General features: G+C 37.4%; 1 protein-coding gene across 1 annotated transcript in view; it reads left to right on the top strand.

Moving 5' to 3' along the window:
• Nucleotides 1-18,328, top strand: part of LOC140139178 (acetyl-CoA carboxylase-like) — a 196,268-nt gene that overhangs the window by 96,777 nt on the left and 81,163 nt on the right. The window contains 2 exon segments of the mRNA XM_072160958.1: nucleotides 4,330-4,433; nucleotides 6,843-7,070. Coding sequence (XP_072017059.1) covers nucleotides 4,330-4,433; nucleotides 6,843-7,070 — 332 coding nt within the window.

Raw genomic sequence — 18,328 nt, 5'->3', positions numbered from 1 at the left:
ATGGTCAACCATGGTTAAAACTTAGCATGTTTGACCATGGTTGAACCATTGTCAACCATAGTTCAACAACCAGGGTTTTGACCATGGTCAACCATGTTTTTGACCATGGTCAACCATGTTTTTGACCATGGTCAACCATGTTTTGACCATGGTCAACCATGTTTTTGACCATGGTCAACCATGTTTTTGACCGCATGGTCAACCATGTTTTTGACCATGGTCAACCATGTTTTTTGACCATGGTCAACCATGTTTTGACCATGTCAACCATAAATTGCACCACGGCCAGAGACCATGGTCAACCATGGTCTATCTAAAGTGACCATGGTCAACCATGGTCAAAAATTATGGGGTAAATATTTAACGGAATAAACTGCATAATCATATTATTTAGATTTATTCCGTTAAAAATCTTATTTTAACTTATCAAATTACTAGTTTTTATATTTTATGGTGTCAAATATTTATTCACAATGTTGTAAATATGCATTAAATACGATTAATAACAACAGCGGGCGCTTTTTCTCATTCACTACCCAGAGTCAACCATGGTCAGGTGAGGTGATGACCATGGCTGACAATGCTCAGCCATGCTAAAGCATGGTCGACCATGGTATATACTTAAAAGTGACCATGGTCAACCATGGTCAGGTGAGGTGAGGACCATGGCTGACCATGCTCAGCCATGCTAAAGCATGGTTGACCATGGTATACTTGAAGTAGCCATGGTCAACCATGGTCAGGTGAGGTGATGACCATGGCTGACCATGCTCACACATGCTAAAGCATGGTTGACCATGGTATACTTGAAGTGACCATGGTCAGGTGAGGTGATGACCATGGCTGACCATGCTCACCCATGCTAAAGCATGATTGACCATGGTATACTTGAAGTGACCATGGTCAACCATGGTCAAGTGAGGTGATGAACATGGCTGACCATGCTCACCCATGATAAAGCATGGTTGACCATGGTATACTTAAAAGTGACAATGGTCAACCATGGTCAAGTGAGGTGAAGACCATGGCTGACCATGCTCGGCCATGCTAAAGCATGGTCGACCATGGTATACCATGGTGACCATGGCAACCATGGTTGACCATGGTCAAGCCACCATGGCTGATCATCGCTGACCATAGTTAACCATGGTCAACCATGTTTTGACCATGGTTGACCATGGTTGACCATGCTAGCACGGTTGACATTTCGCCTAGGTCCCCCCCCCCCTGCGTACGGGCCTGACCAATGTCTATTTCAAGCCATTAATAAGTAATACTTCAATGCCAATCAGGTTTAACAAGAACTGTCCTTAAAAAAGACAAATGCCATGGATGAAGATCATGTTTCATAATTTTGCATTGACAAGTATTTGGAATGCTAGTAATTTTGTGGGGTACCCAATTTTGTGTGTGTTGCACAACTTACCGGGTGGGAAATATTGGTATTTGTTGGAAAATACCGCCTAGGAAATACTCTAGAATTTTCATGTTGAAAGCTGACTTGATAAATGTGTAAATTCTTCAAACACGAGTGTGGCTTGGATATTGAGAACTTTTAAAATAAAACTTTAAAGAGTTTGATTTTTGTTGTGAGACATTGTTTGAACATGGTAAAGGTTGCGAAAAAAGATAAAAAACAAGCCAAAATTGAATCAGTAGTCTTTATTGCACACTGTGTGTTCTCATTCAGAATAAAGGCGCCTTGTGGACAAAAATTGAAAGTGGGTGTCGCAGTCAAAATAAAATGGTAGAGCTGATTCACTTCATTTGTTCACACCAGGTGACTATTTTAGTGTAGCATTTATAGAAAGTTTCAACAACTGAAAAATTCTACTTGATTTTGATATATGACTGAGTTTTTGCCTTATTGAGCTTTTTTTACTCACCCTGGACTAAATCTCATTGAATTCTACATAGCAGAGAGGTCAATGAAGAGTTCCAAGCCGGGGTTCCAACATACATGTCGTTGGGTGTATTACATAGTTAATGATGTCAAACCCAGGGTGTATTACATTAGTGACGGATGTTGATCGCATATTTATCAAAAAAATGGGCATCGGGAAAACGTTGAGTAGGTAAATAGTATTGGGCATAGATTATAAACTTGCCATTAATGTTCAGCAATTCATGTGTCTATTAAAAGCAAACCCCAGATATTCTCAAAACGTTATAATGTAGTAAAATCGTACATCTGACATTATGTAATAGATTGCCAAAGTTATCCGTCACTGTGTCTTACGCAATTATTTTGAGAACTTAACATCCGTTACTATGGATTTTACCGTAAAATGATCCGTCACTATGTAATGCACCCGACGACGGTGTATTGTCAAAGTGTACCAACTTTTATATTCCTTGTTTTAAGTTGTTTTTAGGTTTTGAAGTTCACAGTCTGTTAGCATTGAAATCAATCACAGAGAGATAATGGTTTAGATATAATTGCACCGGTTGTGATACACAAATCACTGGGCTGTTCCTGTTGAAATACACACACCCCCTGTGGAAGACATGACCTTCATCTACCATACGGGTAGCCGTGATGGGTATTCTGAATTTCAAATGGGGTTATTTTAATTGGAAAACTCCATTTGAAATCTGCACTAGTGGAAGATTAAGGTCATGTCTTCCATATAGGGGGTGTATGGATTTCAACAGGAATAGCCCATATCGAGCGTTGCCATAGCGATGTAGACACTGCAGTGACATCACACTTTGAGTTGTAAGTGTCGCTTTCTCATCAGTAGCACATCATGATCAATGAGCACATTGTTGCATGCATAATAGTACATTAAGTAACGTCATTATTTTTGCTACGTAACCATGACAACGGTTTTGTAACATCATTTTTGACATTGTTTGAACTGCAGAGTATTAGCACTTTATCAATAATTGTGTAAATATGCCCATTAGCTAGTGAATGGGAGATATATTACAGTATAGTAATTGCTCATGTTTTATCATTAGGCCATGAAATGTCAATGCAGTGTTTCCGTAGCACCTGTCCACAGAGCATACAGCAGAATCGTAGGTGAATGCATCATTCAAAGGATATGAAATATCAAAAGTTACCTGATGCAGCTAATCATAATTTATTGCTATTATTTTATATGCGCAACAGTCTTTAGTCCAATAAATTGACATGCATATGTATTAAAGGAGTATTTCGTGATCCTAGCATCCTCTTTTTATGTCATTTTCAGTAGATATCCACGAAAAAAGCTTATTCCCAAAATTTCAGTTGATTCCGATTTTGCGTTTGCGAGTTATGCATGTTTTTGTGTATTACACTGCTCCATAGATAATGTGTTGTAATTTTGCTCTGGTGCACCAAATTCAAATTTCACGATATCTTTGCTAAACGAATTAATCTGCAAGAAATTTTTCGTACATAAACATTATGTAGCCAGAGGTTTCCAGTGATATAAAAATCTAAACTTTTTTGAGAAAAGTGGGGGGATGAGGCTGTGGATCACGAAATGCCTTTTTAAGAAATAAAAAAAATTATTGACCATGTTTTAGACTTTAAAAACTAACATTTAATATTATGACCAAGTACAGGCTCTGGGCTGGGACTCTGATACCTGTATTATGATCTCACTTCGCTCACTATTTAAGGGGCGTTGCGGCGTGTTCCAATTATGATCGTATGCATGGTTTTATACATTAAAAGTGGACATTTTTGTGTTTTGCCAAATTTTTTAACAGTTTCACTTTCTTTAAATTTGCGATTCTAAGCTTTCTTACGTTGACATATTCTTAAAAAGAATGTGGTTGTGCAATGTGCATTGTTATTTCCGTGTTAACTGCTCGAAAACTTTCGTGTTAACTTTCCGTGTTAACTGCTCATGACCATATTTGGAATCAGCATGAAAAATGCATTAAAATGAGTACAAGCAAGCCTAGTATTGGTTCAGTGGTTCTTAAGATAACTCTTGATATTTTGAGTAAATATCTCAAAACTTGGACTTTTTATATTGAAACCTATGGCAAGCATGCAGAGCATTAACTTTCAACCTTTTTGTATTCACAGCAGCTAAAATGTAAAAATAAAAACATACAAATTATGTTCTTTGATGTATAGGCCTATGTAAGAAAACTCGAAACTACAAATTTAAAAAGAAACAAAATATAGTAGTCAGCGAAAAAATTATACACTCAAAAATTAACCAAGTTTACAGCTTATCAACATCATGGAGCCAGGGATTCTTTTTCAACAGGCTGTCAGAGTTTTATTTTGTCCTGGAAGAACAAAGATGTTTATTAACCAACTGAATCATGATGTATTTAAAGTGATGTTTTTTTGTGTTTTTTTTTGCTTATTGTTTTCAGGCCCAGAAACCCGATACACTGTTAGGTGTCATCTGCGGCGCTCTACACATTACTGATGTGTCCATTCAGCAGAGCTTGGCCAATTACAATGCTAACTTGAAAAGGTAAGATTATACTCCCCTACTCCCCATTCCAAAAAAAAATAATATCAAGTTCTGCCAATCATTCATTTAGTACTAATTGGAAATACAAGAAAAAGTTCATTATTTTACTAATTTCTTGAAAAAAGAGACATAAACATGCATTATCAGCATGTTTTCTGACAATCTAGTCACAAAAATCAAAGACCTCTAAATTGTGCTATAATTTTCACTTTTTTGTGTTACTTTAAGTGATTGAGTTTTTTCAAAAATTGAAGAGCTTTGTTTCAAAATCCCTTACATCCACTTGAGCAATTTTGAGAACACATAAAAAAATCATCAAAAAAAATCACTGATATAAGGGGGTTTTCAACAAAAGCAGTTTTTGGCGGGATGCTCATCCTACCCAAGCATCCCGCCAAAAACTCTTCAATTGTCTATAGACTTGATTGTTACAGCATGTGGAAAACACCCTAAAAAGGTGTGTTTTCCTTTTAGTGTGTGCACGTTTTTGGCCCTTAATTCATAAAATTGAAAGGCACGAAAGTATCCTTGGGAAGGAGCAAGGATCTTTCTTTTCTTATCTGATGTCAGTATTACCCATACAAGCCTTATCCACCAATGTATCTTAATCTATGTTTTCATATTCATAGACATAAAATAAAGTCGACTTTAAGGGCTGGGGTATGAACGTTTGGACAGTATTTATTGTGGGACATTAGAGCACACCAGACATATCAAATTGCATTCTGAATACGAAGAATGGTCTGATGATATCAAATAATTTTGATTTTTGAAATAATTTTGATTTTTTGAAATTGCAATGTAATACACATTTTATGGCAAATGATTAAAATTGATATTTTTGATATTTAACAGTACTCAAGTAAACTTTAACTTTATAAATCTGATGATTTATACTTAGTGTATGTAGGTGGGATGAAAAGCCGACAATCAATTGAAAATTTTGACCTTTCGTATTGAAGATATGAATTTTTTTCTTTCTTTCTTTATTTCAATTTTGGCATATAATTGTAATTTGGCCGCCCTACATTTGTGATGGCCGCCCCACATTTTTCAACCTTGCTACGGCCCTGGATTGGCACATTGTATTGTAAAATAAAATATCAACAAACACAGCTGGTAAAGCAACGAAAAGAAATGTTAAGGATATTGGTTGGATGTTTTTCATTCTTTGGAGAAATTTTCGGTCATTTCATTGAATTATTAACCAAAACTTAATTTGATTGTATTTAATTGAATTGGAATAACAAGTATAATGCTTAATAATATCTTTTTGTGTAAGAATTCTGGATACTTGTTCATAATTATTAAATATTCGTGTATTTGTATTACATATTCTTACAAAATATATTTGCCCACTTATAAAGTGAAACAGAACAGTAATGGCAATAAAACACTCTGGTGTGGCAGGCAAATGCCTATCTCAAAAAATATTTTTGTTTGTGTCCCATTATCTGTCTATGAGCAATATATCATTAGATTTATAAAATTTACTTCGAGGACTGTTATATATCAAAAATGTGAAAAATATCAAATTTTAATAATTTGTCATAAAATTTGTATTATATTGTGAATTTCAAAAAATTATTTGATATCAGAAAGACATTCTTCATATTCAGAATGCAATTCGATATGTCTGATGTGCTCTCATGTCCCACTAAAAATACTGTCGAAACCCTCAAAACGCTCATTCCAGATCCCTTAAGTGGATGCATTTTATTCAATAATTCACACAAGTAATCAAGATACAGAAGGTGTGGATTGTCCCACCTGAATACCTTTGTTAAGCTTAGGTTCTGTATAACAACAATTTCTCAACAAAGCCGATTTCCATTCCTTTGAATTAGTGATGGTAATTTTAATCGTCTTCGAAAGTGAAAAAGATTATACAAAAAATTGTTTTTGTTTTTGTTGTTGAGAAATTGTTGTTAGAGACAAAACATTTGTACATTCATGACCTTAGAAAGTTCGGGTACTAAAACTCATTCTCTGCAACTTGAGGTAAAATTTTGCACTATGAGTGTTTAATTGAGGTTACTGAACTATGTGATTGAGATGAGGCCATTGTGGTCCATAGTGTGTGATGGTTAAAATCAGCCCTTGCCCAATCCCTCTGACTAGGAACAATAATAAGTTGACCATTATTTTTTACGACTGACCCTCAAGGTCTTTGATGTCTGGGAACAGTGGTGACATAGCTAGGGCTTGTGGCGCCATAGAACCCATACCATTCCTCTTGTATGTCAGCTTTATTTGTCTCAATATTTGGGTACAAACACCGCTAGGTCATGCTTCTCTCCGACCCATCTTGACACATTGACATACGAAATGGATGTCATTGACAGCACCAGTGTATTTTAATTGCTTGTTTTGATTGATCCACTATTCATTTATTTTTAATTCCAATAGAGGGCAGGTTCTTCTCCCAAGCACTCTCAGCAACACCCGTGATGTGGAGGTCATCAATGACGGATACAAGTATATGGTACAGGTCACACGGCAGGGACCCACCTCATACTTTGTCAGCATGAACGACTCTGTCGTCGAGGCGGAGACTCATCGTTTGACAGACAGCGGTTTGTTGGTGTCGTACAACGGGAGTAGCTACACCACCTATATGAAGGAACAAGTTGATAGGTAAGGTCATGTAAAAAAAAGAAAAAGAAAAGTGCTGTGATTTATATCGCACAAACACAATGCCTAGGCGTTGATCCACAAGCCTCAGCACACTTTACAGGTTGTTACTGTCCACTACGGCTCCATATGATACAACAACACAGGGACTTGCAGCTAAGATGCGCACACCCTAGACATTCCACAATTGGCCATTGCAGCCAGGATCAGCTCCCCGAGTTACGTACGAGTTGCAACAAGACAATTAGCAATAAGTTCCTTGTCCAGGGGAATTTCAAGTTAACTCAAATTTTAACACGAGAGCATACTAACCACTGCCAGGGTTTGAACCCGCAACCTCTCGCACCATAGATGAACACCTTATCGATTGAACTCATTTGACTGTTTTGATGTGTTTCTACTGGGGAATAAATGCTGGGTGATTTGGTTTGGTTTGGAGTAGTACGGATTCATAGGCTATGTTAACTCTCTTCTCGCGGGTGTCGACTGCAGACGACATGTTTCAAATGTTTTTAAAAATTCCAAAATTTCAGAAAAATAAATTGCCATGACCATATTTGGAATCAGCATGCAAAATGCATTGAAATGAGTACAAACAAGTCTAGTATTGGTTCAGTGTTTCTTGAGATAGCTCTTGATATTTTGAGAAAATATTTCAAAACTTGAACTTTTTCTGTTGAAGCGCATGGCTAGCACGCAGAGCATTAAGTAAAACACAGGGTTACATGTAAGATCATGTAACAGTGTGTATCTAGTGGAGAACATTTGCTTTGATTTTGAACAGTACTGGTTATGGGTTATGTTTAGTAGAAACATAGGTTGATTGGTAAGGTCAAGTAGAAGTTTGTTTCTACTGGGGAACAAATGCCGGGCGATTGAGTTTGGTTTATACATGTAAGTTCATATTGGGCTATTCCATTTATAATCCACACTACCCCTGTGAAAGATTTTGGAAACATCTTCCACAGGGGGAGTATGTTTTTCAAATGTAATTGGTCTTGGTTGATCATTTTGAATCCCATACACCCCCTGTATTATGTCTTTACCTATATCTTCTACAACTGGAGTGAGTATTTCAAATTGAAGTTATCCAATTGACTATTTTATTCAAAACTCATACTCCCTCTGTAAAACACTTTAGCTAAATCTTCCACAGGGGTAGTGTGGATTTTAAATGGAATAGTACTGGTTAATAGGCTATGTTCAGTAGAAACACAAGTTGATTGGTAAGGTAATGTTTGTTTCTACTGGGAATCATTTGCTGGGCAATGTGATTTGATTTGGAGTAGTACCAGGTCATAGGGTATGCTTAGCAGAAACATAGGTATGCTTAGCAGAAACATAGGTCGACAAGTAAGGTCATGTAACAGTGTGTTTCTACTGGGAAATAAAATGCTGGGCAATGTGATTTAGTTTGGAGTAGTACTGAATGATATGTTTTGTTATTTGTTAGTAGAAATACAGGCTCATAGTGTCAAGTGATTGAGTGCCCAGTTTAACCCCATGAGAACCTGAGACAAATATGAGAACTACCTGCCGATTGGCCAAAAAGAAGTTTTCATTACCAATTGGCCCAATCAGCAACATTGTTAGAATAATTTCACCACGCAAAAAACTTGAGGTGAATTATTTGCAAAGCTCCATTCTGATTGGTGATTAAATGTAATTGATCAATCAGAGGCAATGTTAGATCAGTAGGTAGTGCTCAGGGGGTTAAACAGATTTCAAGAAAAACCTATTTCTGGATGGTTAATTTACATCAAAACAAATTGGCTTGACTTTTTTTTTTGAAAGCCAAGCATTCATTGGCTCCCACACATATGTGGGGCTTAGGTTAGCATCCAAATGGTTGTTTGTTTTGTCCAAAACCATTAATCCACTCTGCAGCTTAAACGCAATAACCGACCAACTTCAAACTTGGTACGGTGATAGAATATGGTGGCCTGATGTGCTGTATAGTTTTGTGTAATGTTATTTGCACACTGTAAAACCTCGTCTACAAGCATATATTGTGTTTTTGAAAGCTAAATTAATATGATACATGCGTAAATATGCCAAGACAATAGATTGGTCTTACAATAATATTTGTTTGTATGTGCTTAGATCTGTAATTTATTTGCTCAAATTCCATAATGGCCCCTGGATTAATGTAGCTTTCATCAGAAGCACTCTGTATGGTTGTAGACGAGGTTTTACGGTACTTATGAATATAAATGAACTTATTTGCATATTTTGCCAACATTTTCATTAATCCGCTCTTCAGCTTAAACACTATAACTGGTCAGCTTCAAACTTGGTATTGCGGTAGTAGGCCTATATATGGTGGCCTGATGTGCCGTATAGTTTTGTGTCATGTTATGAATATTAATGAGCTTCATTACATATTGCATATTATTTATATTTCAAACCTTGTTATTTACACGCCTTTGTGTGGGGGCCACCGTAACTACGAACTGTGTAATTCTAGTTATGTTGCAGAATTAGTCATAATATAGGCATGTGCCTATGTGAGATTATAAAGTTATATCAAATTCATTTAATTTACCATAGCTCAATAAAATCGACCATGTGGACCTTTTCTCAGAATTTTAATAATCAAAATATCAAGTTATTGCTGGATTTTCCCCAGGGGGGGTACTTAGTACAAATGACCATACGGGGACGTGCCACTAATATGGGTAGCATTTTCAACCTCTGGGTATATCAATGACCCCTTTTTCTAAGCCAATTTTGGTATATGAATGGGTCCTTTTTTGAATTTTTGTTTGAAAAATAGCCCAATTTTGCCTCAATCTAGCCAAAATTTTGAAATTTTCCAAAAAAAATTGGGAAAATTGGTAAAAACTAAGACGATTTGGGTTAAATTTGGCCGAAAATTTTGACTTTTGTATATCAATGGGTCCAAATTTCTTGAAAAATTGGTATATCCACTTTCAAATTCTCAGCAGCACGTCCCTACCAAAATCAAACTTGAGTACCCCCACCAGGGGAATTTCACGTACAAAATCTTCTTGACACACCTGTATCCCAGATGAATTACAAATCTCATATTTCACTTTTTTCGTTTACCTTGTTTAGGGGCACATGCTTGGAAAATGGGCTATTCCGTTTAATATCCACACGCCCCCTGTGTAAGATTTAGCTACATTTTTCCACAGAGGGTGTATGAGTTTTGAATGAAATTGCGTAACTTCCAGTTGAAATACTCACTCCACTTGAGGACGATATAGGTAAAGCCGTAATACAGAGGGAGTATGGGTTTCAAAATGATTAACCCTGACCAATTACAGTTGAAAAACATACTCCCCCTGTGGAAAATATTTTCAAAATCTTCCACAGGGGTAGTGTGGATTTTAAATGGAATAGCCCAACCTGTGGTCCAGACATATGTGACATACTCAAGCCATGCTAGCTTAGCCTATGAAAAGTTTGAAAGACAAAAATAGCAAGAAAGAAATTTGTTTGTTTAAACGGTCGATCCAGGCCCGTCCGCACCTCCCCAATTTTGCAAAAGTATACAAAATGTCCCAAAATTTAAGAATTTGCGAGCGCAGCGAGCAAAAAAATCAGGTTTTTAATGGATTTTGGTCAAGAAAGGTCCAAATTTGGGGGGAAGTCCACTTTTCCCAAAATTGCCCCCCCCCCTTTGGAAAAAAGTCCACTTTTTCAAAATCAGCACCCCCCAAAAAAAATTCTGCGTGACGGGCCTGGGTCGATCCATGTAGAGACACGCTTCGGTACTGACGGGACCAGGCTCAAACAAAATGGTCAAGCCAGGCTAAAAAGCCTTTAAGTATGCTGGCCTGTATGGAAAGAGAAGTGAGAAACAGATTTGAAGACAAAGTTAACAATTTTACTGTCAGCCTTTGGGTCAAGAGAAAGGAAGTGCTTAATCCAATCTCAACTGCCACTCTGAGACAAATATACCACTGAGGCTAAAGCATTTCACTCCCAATAATCAATCATTTTGCTCCCAGCCCAAGGTTTGGGTCCAGAAATGAAACTGGATATTCTTATCCCATGCCGAAAGCAAAATAATATACAAAGGAGTTGTATTTCTTGTTAATAAGTTTAAATTCAATATTTTTGTCATTCAACCCCTACTAGGATCTACAACATGCTCATCTATCAGAGCTGTTTAATCCCAATACATTTGTACATTCATTGAATGACCTTTCAAAATGTGGGTACAAAAAACTCATACTCTCCAACTTGAGGTTAAATTTTGCACTGTGATTGTTTTATTGAGGTTATTGAACAATGCCATTGGGATGAGGTCATTGTGGTCCATAGTGTCTCCATTCATGATCAGTTTACATTTAATAAAGTCTAGCTCAATCAAATTGACCATGTCAATGTGGACCCTTTCTCATCATTTCAGTCAACATTTTCCCTGGGGTGGGGGGCACTAGTCACCCATGAACTTAGCTCTAGTTTAGGGAGCAGTCACTATTTATGCATGGTGGGAATGGGGGATTTAAGAGGAATGCAACATTTTACGAGCAATAAGGGGGGTATATTTTGCCAGGAAAGATGGGGAATATGAAATTTTGATAAGGGGATAACACAAAATTTTTGAACGTAAGCAAAGGGGGGGAACAAAATTTGTTGTCAAAAAAAAATTGAAATCCCCCATTCCCCTGTGTAAATAGCGACCGGTCCCTTAGAGCTATGGCAAAATCCCACCAATCTAGTAGTATCAATAGTCAGTAGTGACCAGCCTAAGCCATCTCGCGCCCAGTGCTCGCTTTGCTCACAACTGCCGTGCTCGCTAGTTGGACATCTCGATCTGAGGGAATTACTTGGCCTGTTCTACCAAGAACTAAACAAAGATGCGCATCAATTATTTTCAGAATGGAAGTTCTTGAGACACGGCCATCATCATTTCAACACATCAAAGGAATTAAACTGACACCTATGAAATGACTTGTAGCGGCTGGCTATCAATCTTCAGGCTAGTATTAGGCGCCTGAAAACAAAATCTGTTTTACGGACGAACGGACATGCCAAGTGAGGTTTGTCTGTGGGGATTGGTTTTTTTTTTTTGGAAGATGCTAAATGATCCTAAAAAATCACAGAAAGCTTGAAAATGTGGAATTTTATGCAAAACAATTTTTTTTTTTTTTTTCGATCCTCTTTGGCCAAAAAATAGCTGTTTTTAATTGCATTCAGATAAAAATGCATATGCGAAATCTGGGTCGGTCAGGACAGGGTTTTTTTCTGTCGCCTTAGAGCCATGTTAACGATGACGCACACATAAAGAGTAGTCACGGCCTTGAACGTGATAAATACCCTTAACCTTGGGCTGTTCAGGTGCAGACAAAACATGATTGACTTTTATTTCCCTATTGCGTATTTCAAACTATCATATTTTACACACCTTAATTACATATCGACTCGCTCCTCTCCACGCAGGTGTCAACTGCAGACAATTAAGTTCCAAATTTCTCGAAAAATACAAAAATTTGAAAATTGTGTATTTTCATGACCATATTTGGAATCAGCGTGAAAAATTCATTAAAATGAGTACAAACAAGCCTAGTATTGGTTCAGTGGTTCTTGAGATAGCTCTTGATATTTTGAGAAAATATCTCAAAACTTGGGACTTTTTATGTTAAAGCCTATGGCTAGCATGCAGTGCATTAAGGAAACCCATAAAGAAGCTGTGATATCCCACATGAATCATTGCATGCCAAATTGATCAAGTAATTGGTCAGATTGTGAACAAAATGTCAAGGTATTTTTTGTTTCGGTTGTTTTTTCAAAAGCAGCAAAATTACCAATTCTTACAACTAGCCCACACCCCAATTAAATTAAGTGCAACAAACAAGTGTGACGTGCGTGACAATTTGCTATTTTAATACCCAGATTTTTCTGCTAAAGTGGCCCAAGATTAGGTTAATTTTGGTCTGAAACAACTTTAACAACGTAATTATGTGACAAAAGTTCATATTCAAGTTTTGTTAAATTCACGACCTAACCTCTTCAAGACGTGTTCTCACAAAATGTGCGAAAAGTCGTCAAGGAAGAAAAGGAGATATGGTTCATTGAACCTGCCAGAAAACTATAGAAAACAGAAGAATTTTTCTTTTGAATATTAACTTTTAAACACCAAGGGAGGGGGCAATCCTGGCAGGTTATATATCATTTTAAAGCTTATGATGTAGAGATTATGAATATGGCTAAAAAATTCAAAATATAAAGATTTGCATCATTTTGCAACTTTGCACATTTTCATCACATTTCTGTGGAAACAGGTGCATAGTTGTGAAATTTCAACTTATTCAGTGATTCAAAGCATGCAGTGCAGGCGAGCGAGTGAGCATTGGGCTATTCCAGCTGAATTCCACACTACCGTTGGGGGAGAGTTTGGAAATATCTTCCCCAGAGGGAGTATGTTTTTCAAATGTAAAGTTATGTAATTCTTCCTTTCATGTCTATTGCCAGTTTGAGGCTCTCCTTGCATTATGGCGGACCCGTGCAATGGGCGAATAACATCTTATGTTTTATAGTACACACCGACATCGCCTGGCTAATAATTACTTGGTGCATCAGAGATACTAAAATCAATACCCGGGATCGATACACATGAATGTGCTATGCACAAGTTTGATATGAGATAAAAATCTTTGGATACCGGGGTAGAAAATAATGAATATCTCCCGTAAATGATTTTGTCTAAAGAAGCCAGATGTGGTTCCTTGCACTTGAATATATGTTTTGAATAGATATGATAGTCGTTAGCTAGCGTCTTGAGAAAGAAGCTTGCGTCTTGAACTCAAAAACTGACAATAATTCTGATTTTGTATGTGCCGACTATATAGCGCAGTGTATAGGCCAATCATGGAGGTAGTCTAAAAGCAGATGACATATGGCGTACCATGGTCACTCACACACTAGCGAGGTCGGTCACCGGGCTATTGTCAGTAGTCTTAGTCAGATGTCCTTCGGCCCAGTATGCGTCTCATAACTATTAAACAGGTCGAAACAAAATGGCCATGCGTGGCGGTGGATTCAACCTACCATGGCGATTTCTGCCATGAAGATATCGGGGCGATGACACTGTGTAGTATAGGGTCTTGGACAGCACTACGGTACATGCCAAAATTATTTTTCCTTACACTTTACTTTTGAAGCGTGTCTGTAGCATCTCCATAGACAAACATGCTAAAAAATGTACAACTCAAATTTCTGAATGCCCCTTTCTGACTTTTTTGCCAAGTTTCAATTTTTTTTAATTTAAAAAAAAATTCAGAATTTTACATTTTCATGACCATATTTGGAATCGGCATGGAAAATGCATTAAAATGAGTACAAACAAGCCTAGTATTGGTTCAGTTGTTCTTAAGATAGCTCTTGATATTTTGACAAAATATCGCAAAACTTTTTATGTTGAGGCCTATGGCAAGCACGCAGAGCATTAAGATCCTGAGGCTGGTTATACTATACTTTGTGCTATGATGTACTTGAGACATACTTGAGACAGGTAAATACTATGAAATAAATTGATGTGCTTAACCCTGGTTGGACTCAATTCCTAACATTTTATAAGCCGTGTTCAGACGGTCATAGGATCCTCGAGGATCGGCATGCTCGAGGTTTGCAATCCCTAAGTCAATCCCCGAGTGCGTGTCCACACGACTCCATCGTGGCCTGTAATCCTTGAGTTTCGCAATGCCTGATGACGTCAGTTCAAGAAGAACATGAACAAACCATACCACCAAATCAAAAGGCACCAATCATGCCAATTACCGCGATTCACGATCTGCGAAGAGCATTTTGCTCTTGTTTGTACCGATGGAAAGTGGTGATGATGTTCTGAGATTTGGTATCGATACCGTTGAGTTTTGGACATATGATTGGGAGAAGAGAGTTGTTGAGAAAGAAGAGGCAGAATGAGCGAGAATTGCAATATTTATTAAATGTAGGGGGCCTACCGTAGAGCAATGGAACTCCACCACCATGCACAGGTCAAGCTCAGTGCTCGAGAATTGCAAAATATAGCGTTCCCACTCGGGGAACTTGTGAAATCCCCTAAATTTCTAGGGGATAAATTTGGGGGAAAACTCGAGGACTGGAATTCTCGAAAGCGTTCAAACAGCAGATTTCCCAGAGTCTGTGCTCGAGCAACGCGGTACTCGAGCAAATAGCCCTCCGTGTGGACAGCACTATAGGCATTCATGTGCACAGATAAAACTTGATAGTAGTAATATAAAGCTTATGTTTCACAAACGGTGTTCAGACGTTCATAGAATTCTTGAGGAAGAACAAACATTTTGGATTGGGGGGAGGGGGGGGGGGGCACATGCCCTGGGTGCCACAACCCCTAGCTGCAAAGGCTGCAGCCTTTAAAACACTATACCATTTTCACCCAGTGTGAATTTCATTGGACGCAGCCTGAAGTATTCACTTAAAGCGCTGGCGTACACACGCACATTGATTAAAGAGACTCATTTTTCAATTCAAAACTACACCCTGTTTTACAGTCTGTATGTAACAATAAGAATTATACAATTGCAATTTTGCTTCTCAATAAAAAATAAAAGAGATCATGGCAAAAATGTTTTATGTAGTGGAATCAGTAACATCTTGGCTAACAAAAAAACTTTACTTGGTTTCTTTATTAGTTTGGGCTCAAACGCTATCTCGAAAACGAGCTGAGCCACTTTTGACATTTTCACGTATTGCAAGCTTCCATCGCGTAAAATTGACTTACCATGAATAGCAATTGCATTTTTGCTTTTCTGAAAAAAATAAAAGGGGTCATGGCATAAATGTGATATGCAGTAGAATCAGTAATATCTTGGCTAACAGAAAAACTTTATTTGGTGTCTTTCCTAGTTCAGGTTCAAATGCTATTACCTTGATGACAAAGTAAAATTCAATACAATCAATATGAGACATGTTTACCTAATACTATTTTCTAAATTGTATAAATTTTTTAGTTACAACCTTGGTACTTGGTAGTGTAATCCTTTTACAGCTTCATCTTGAGCTGAACTAGGATGTAACGGTGCAAAGTGACGTCAACCAGTGGCGTAGCCAGCGGGGGGTTCAAAAAAATTGTGTTAACAATAGACTATTTTTACCCAGGGTGACTAAAAAAGGGGAGAATTGTACAAAAATGATGAAAAATTGTGAATAAAACTGAATTTCACATAAAAATTTTGTGTTTTTATGTTGGTATCGCCTATACAGACATGCCAACTAGTACGGTTTCACCGTATTTTGTACTGGTAAAACGTGATAAATACTGGTAGTACGGTCACCCCCAAAAAAAATACGGTATTCCAGAATTTTGACCAAAATAATAAAATGTTGTGTCTTAAAAAGATAAACAGCTGCAAGATTAGACTACCGACTGAATTACTGGTATCATTTGGTCTGTTAAAGTGGTTGCCTACATCGCTTTTTCTCTCGACTTTCGGTGATGCATGCACATTAAAAATTATTATTTAATAGGCCTACAAGATGCTTTCGAAATAATTTTCTTCCGACTTGCAGATTTTTTTTTGCACATTAATGTTTTTTATTAACCACCTAATGCTATGTCTTCTGAAGGTATTTAGTTAACTATTTAGCTCTATTGGTGCAAAAGAATAAGCATAAAAGAAGGTTTCCGACCTCATTTTACATCCGACTTTCGCACCATGCATGCACATTAAAGAAATATTTAATAGGCCACAAGATGCTTTCCGAAATAATTTTTTTTCCACTTGCAGATTTTTTCATGCACATTAATGTTTTTATTAACCACCTAATGCTATGTCTTCTGAAGGTATTTAGTTAACTATTTAGCTCTATTGGTGCAAAAGAATAGGCATAAAAGAAGGTTTCCAACCTCCTTTTACTTCCGACTTTCGCATCATGCATCGACATTAAAGAAATATTTAATAGGCCTACAAGATGGTTTCCGAAATAATTTTCTTCTGACTTGCAGATTTTTCATGCACATTAATATTTTTTATTAACCACCTAATGCTATGTCTTCTGAAGGTATTTAGTTAACTATTTAGCTCTCTTGGTGCAAAAGAATAAACCTACAAGAAGGTTTCGGGCCTCCTTTTACTTCCGACTTTCGCACCATGCATGGACATTAAAGAAATATGTATAGGCCTACAAGATGCTTTCCCACTTTGTTTATTCAGATTCAGATGATGATGATCATGATTTTCTGAACTTGAAATCGTTTTAACAAAGCATGCTTCTAACAACATTAGAAGTAACAAAACCCAATTTGTTTGGTCTACATACTTTATCCAATTTTGTGAGGTCAAAGGTCACATACAAGGTCAAAGGTCGACTGAGGTCACCAAATCTTTTAAAAATTAATTTTCAACTGTGCATCATATATCCGGATCAGTTTGATCAGTTATGTAATTAAGGAAATATGCGACTTTAAGATGGCCGCTTTCCATGTAAAGTATAGCAAAGTAGCACTTTCAATGAGTGATAACTCGTAAAGGAAGCATCTTTCTGTATTGATTTATTACTTTGATGGAATGGTTCTTTGGTATTGCCAAATTTGATTGCAAATTTGTAAAGTGGGCCCCTGGACCCGGCCGTTAGGTGCTCAGTCGCGCAAGTGCTCCCTCTCAATTGTGTGTTCTACTTTTGGGAGTTTCTGGGGTTGGCAGGTATGCAAAAGGTACATATTTAAAAATACGGTTTTAGGTGCAAAATACGGATTTTTGTTCTTCTGAGTACGGAAATCTGGATTTCAAAGTTGGCATGTCTGCCTATAATCCTTTTTGATTTTGATCTTCACTTTTTCAAACCATGCAAAAAAATTTGGGTAAACAAATCACAACTTCCGTCAGCAAAAAATATTTCCGTCGGTACATTTACAAGTTGTGCCCCCTCGGTTCCAAAATCCTGGCTACGCCACTGACGTCAACAGCCATGGTGCGGTACGTAGTGAAGAAGGTGAAGAGAATACTGGTGGTTACCAGTGATTTCAAGTGTTATATGAAGTATAATTGCGGAGTGACCACCAGTAGGCGTATAAATAAGCAGATCAACAATGCAAAGTATAAAGTTTATCACCATTAACCCTAACCCAATTGAGTCTCACTAAAGCTCACTATTAAAACCACTCTGCGTGCATGCATTCCACGTGACTTGATGATGCAATCAGCCTAAGTCATATATACCCAGGGAATTGCTGTCCAGGGCAGCCAAACCTCGGTAGCTACATGTCGGTGATCGTGTGCATGGCATGTGAGGTGTCCCGGGTTCGAATCCCAAGTGACTTCTTTCTT

Source organism: Amphiura filiformis, chromosome 18 (assembly GCF_039555335.1).
Source record: "Amphiura filiformis chromosome 18, Afil_fr2py, whole genome shotgun sequence".
Taxonomy (NCBI): Eukaryota; Metazoa; Echinodermata; class Ophiuroidea; order Amphilepidida; family Amphiuridae; genus Amphiura; species Amphiura filiformis.
This window is presented reverse-complemented; position numbering and strand designations above follow the sequence as displayed.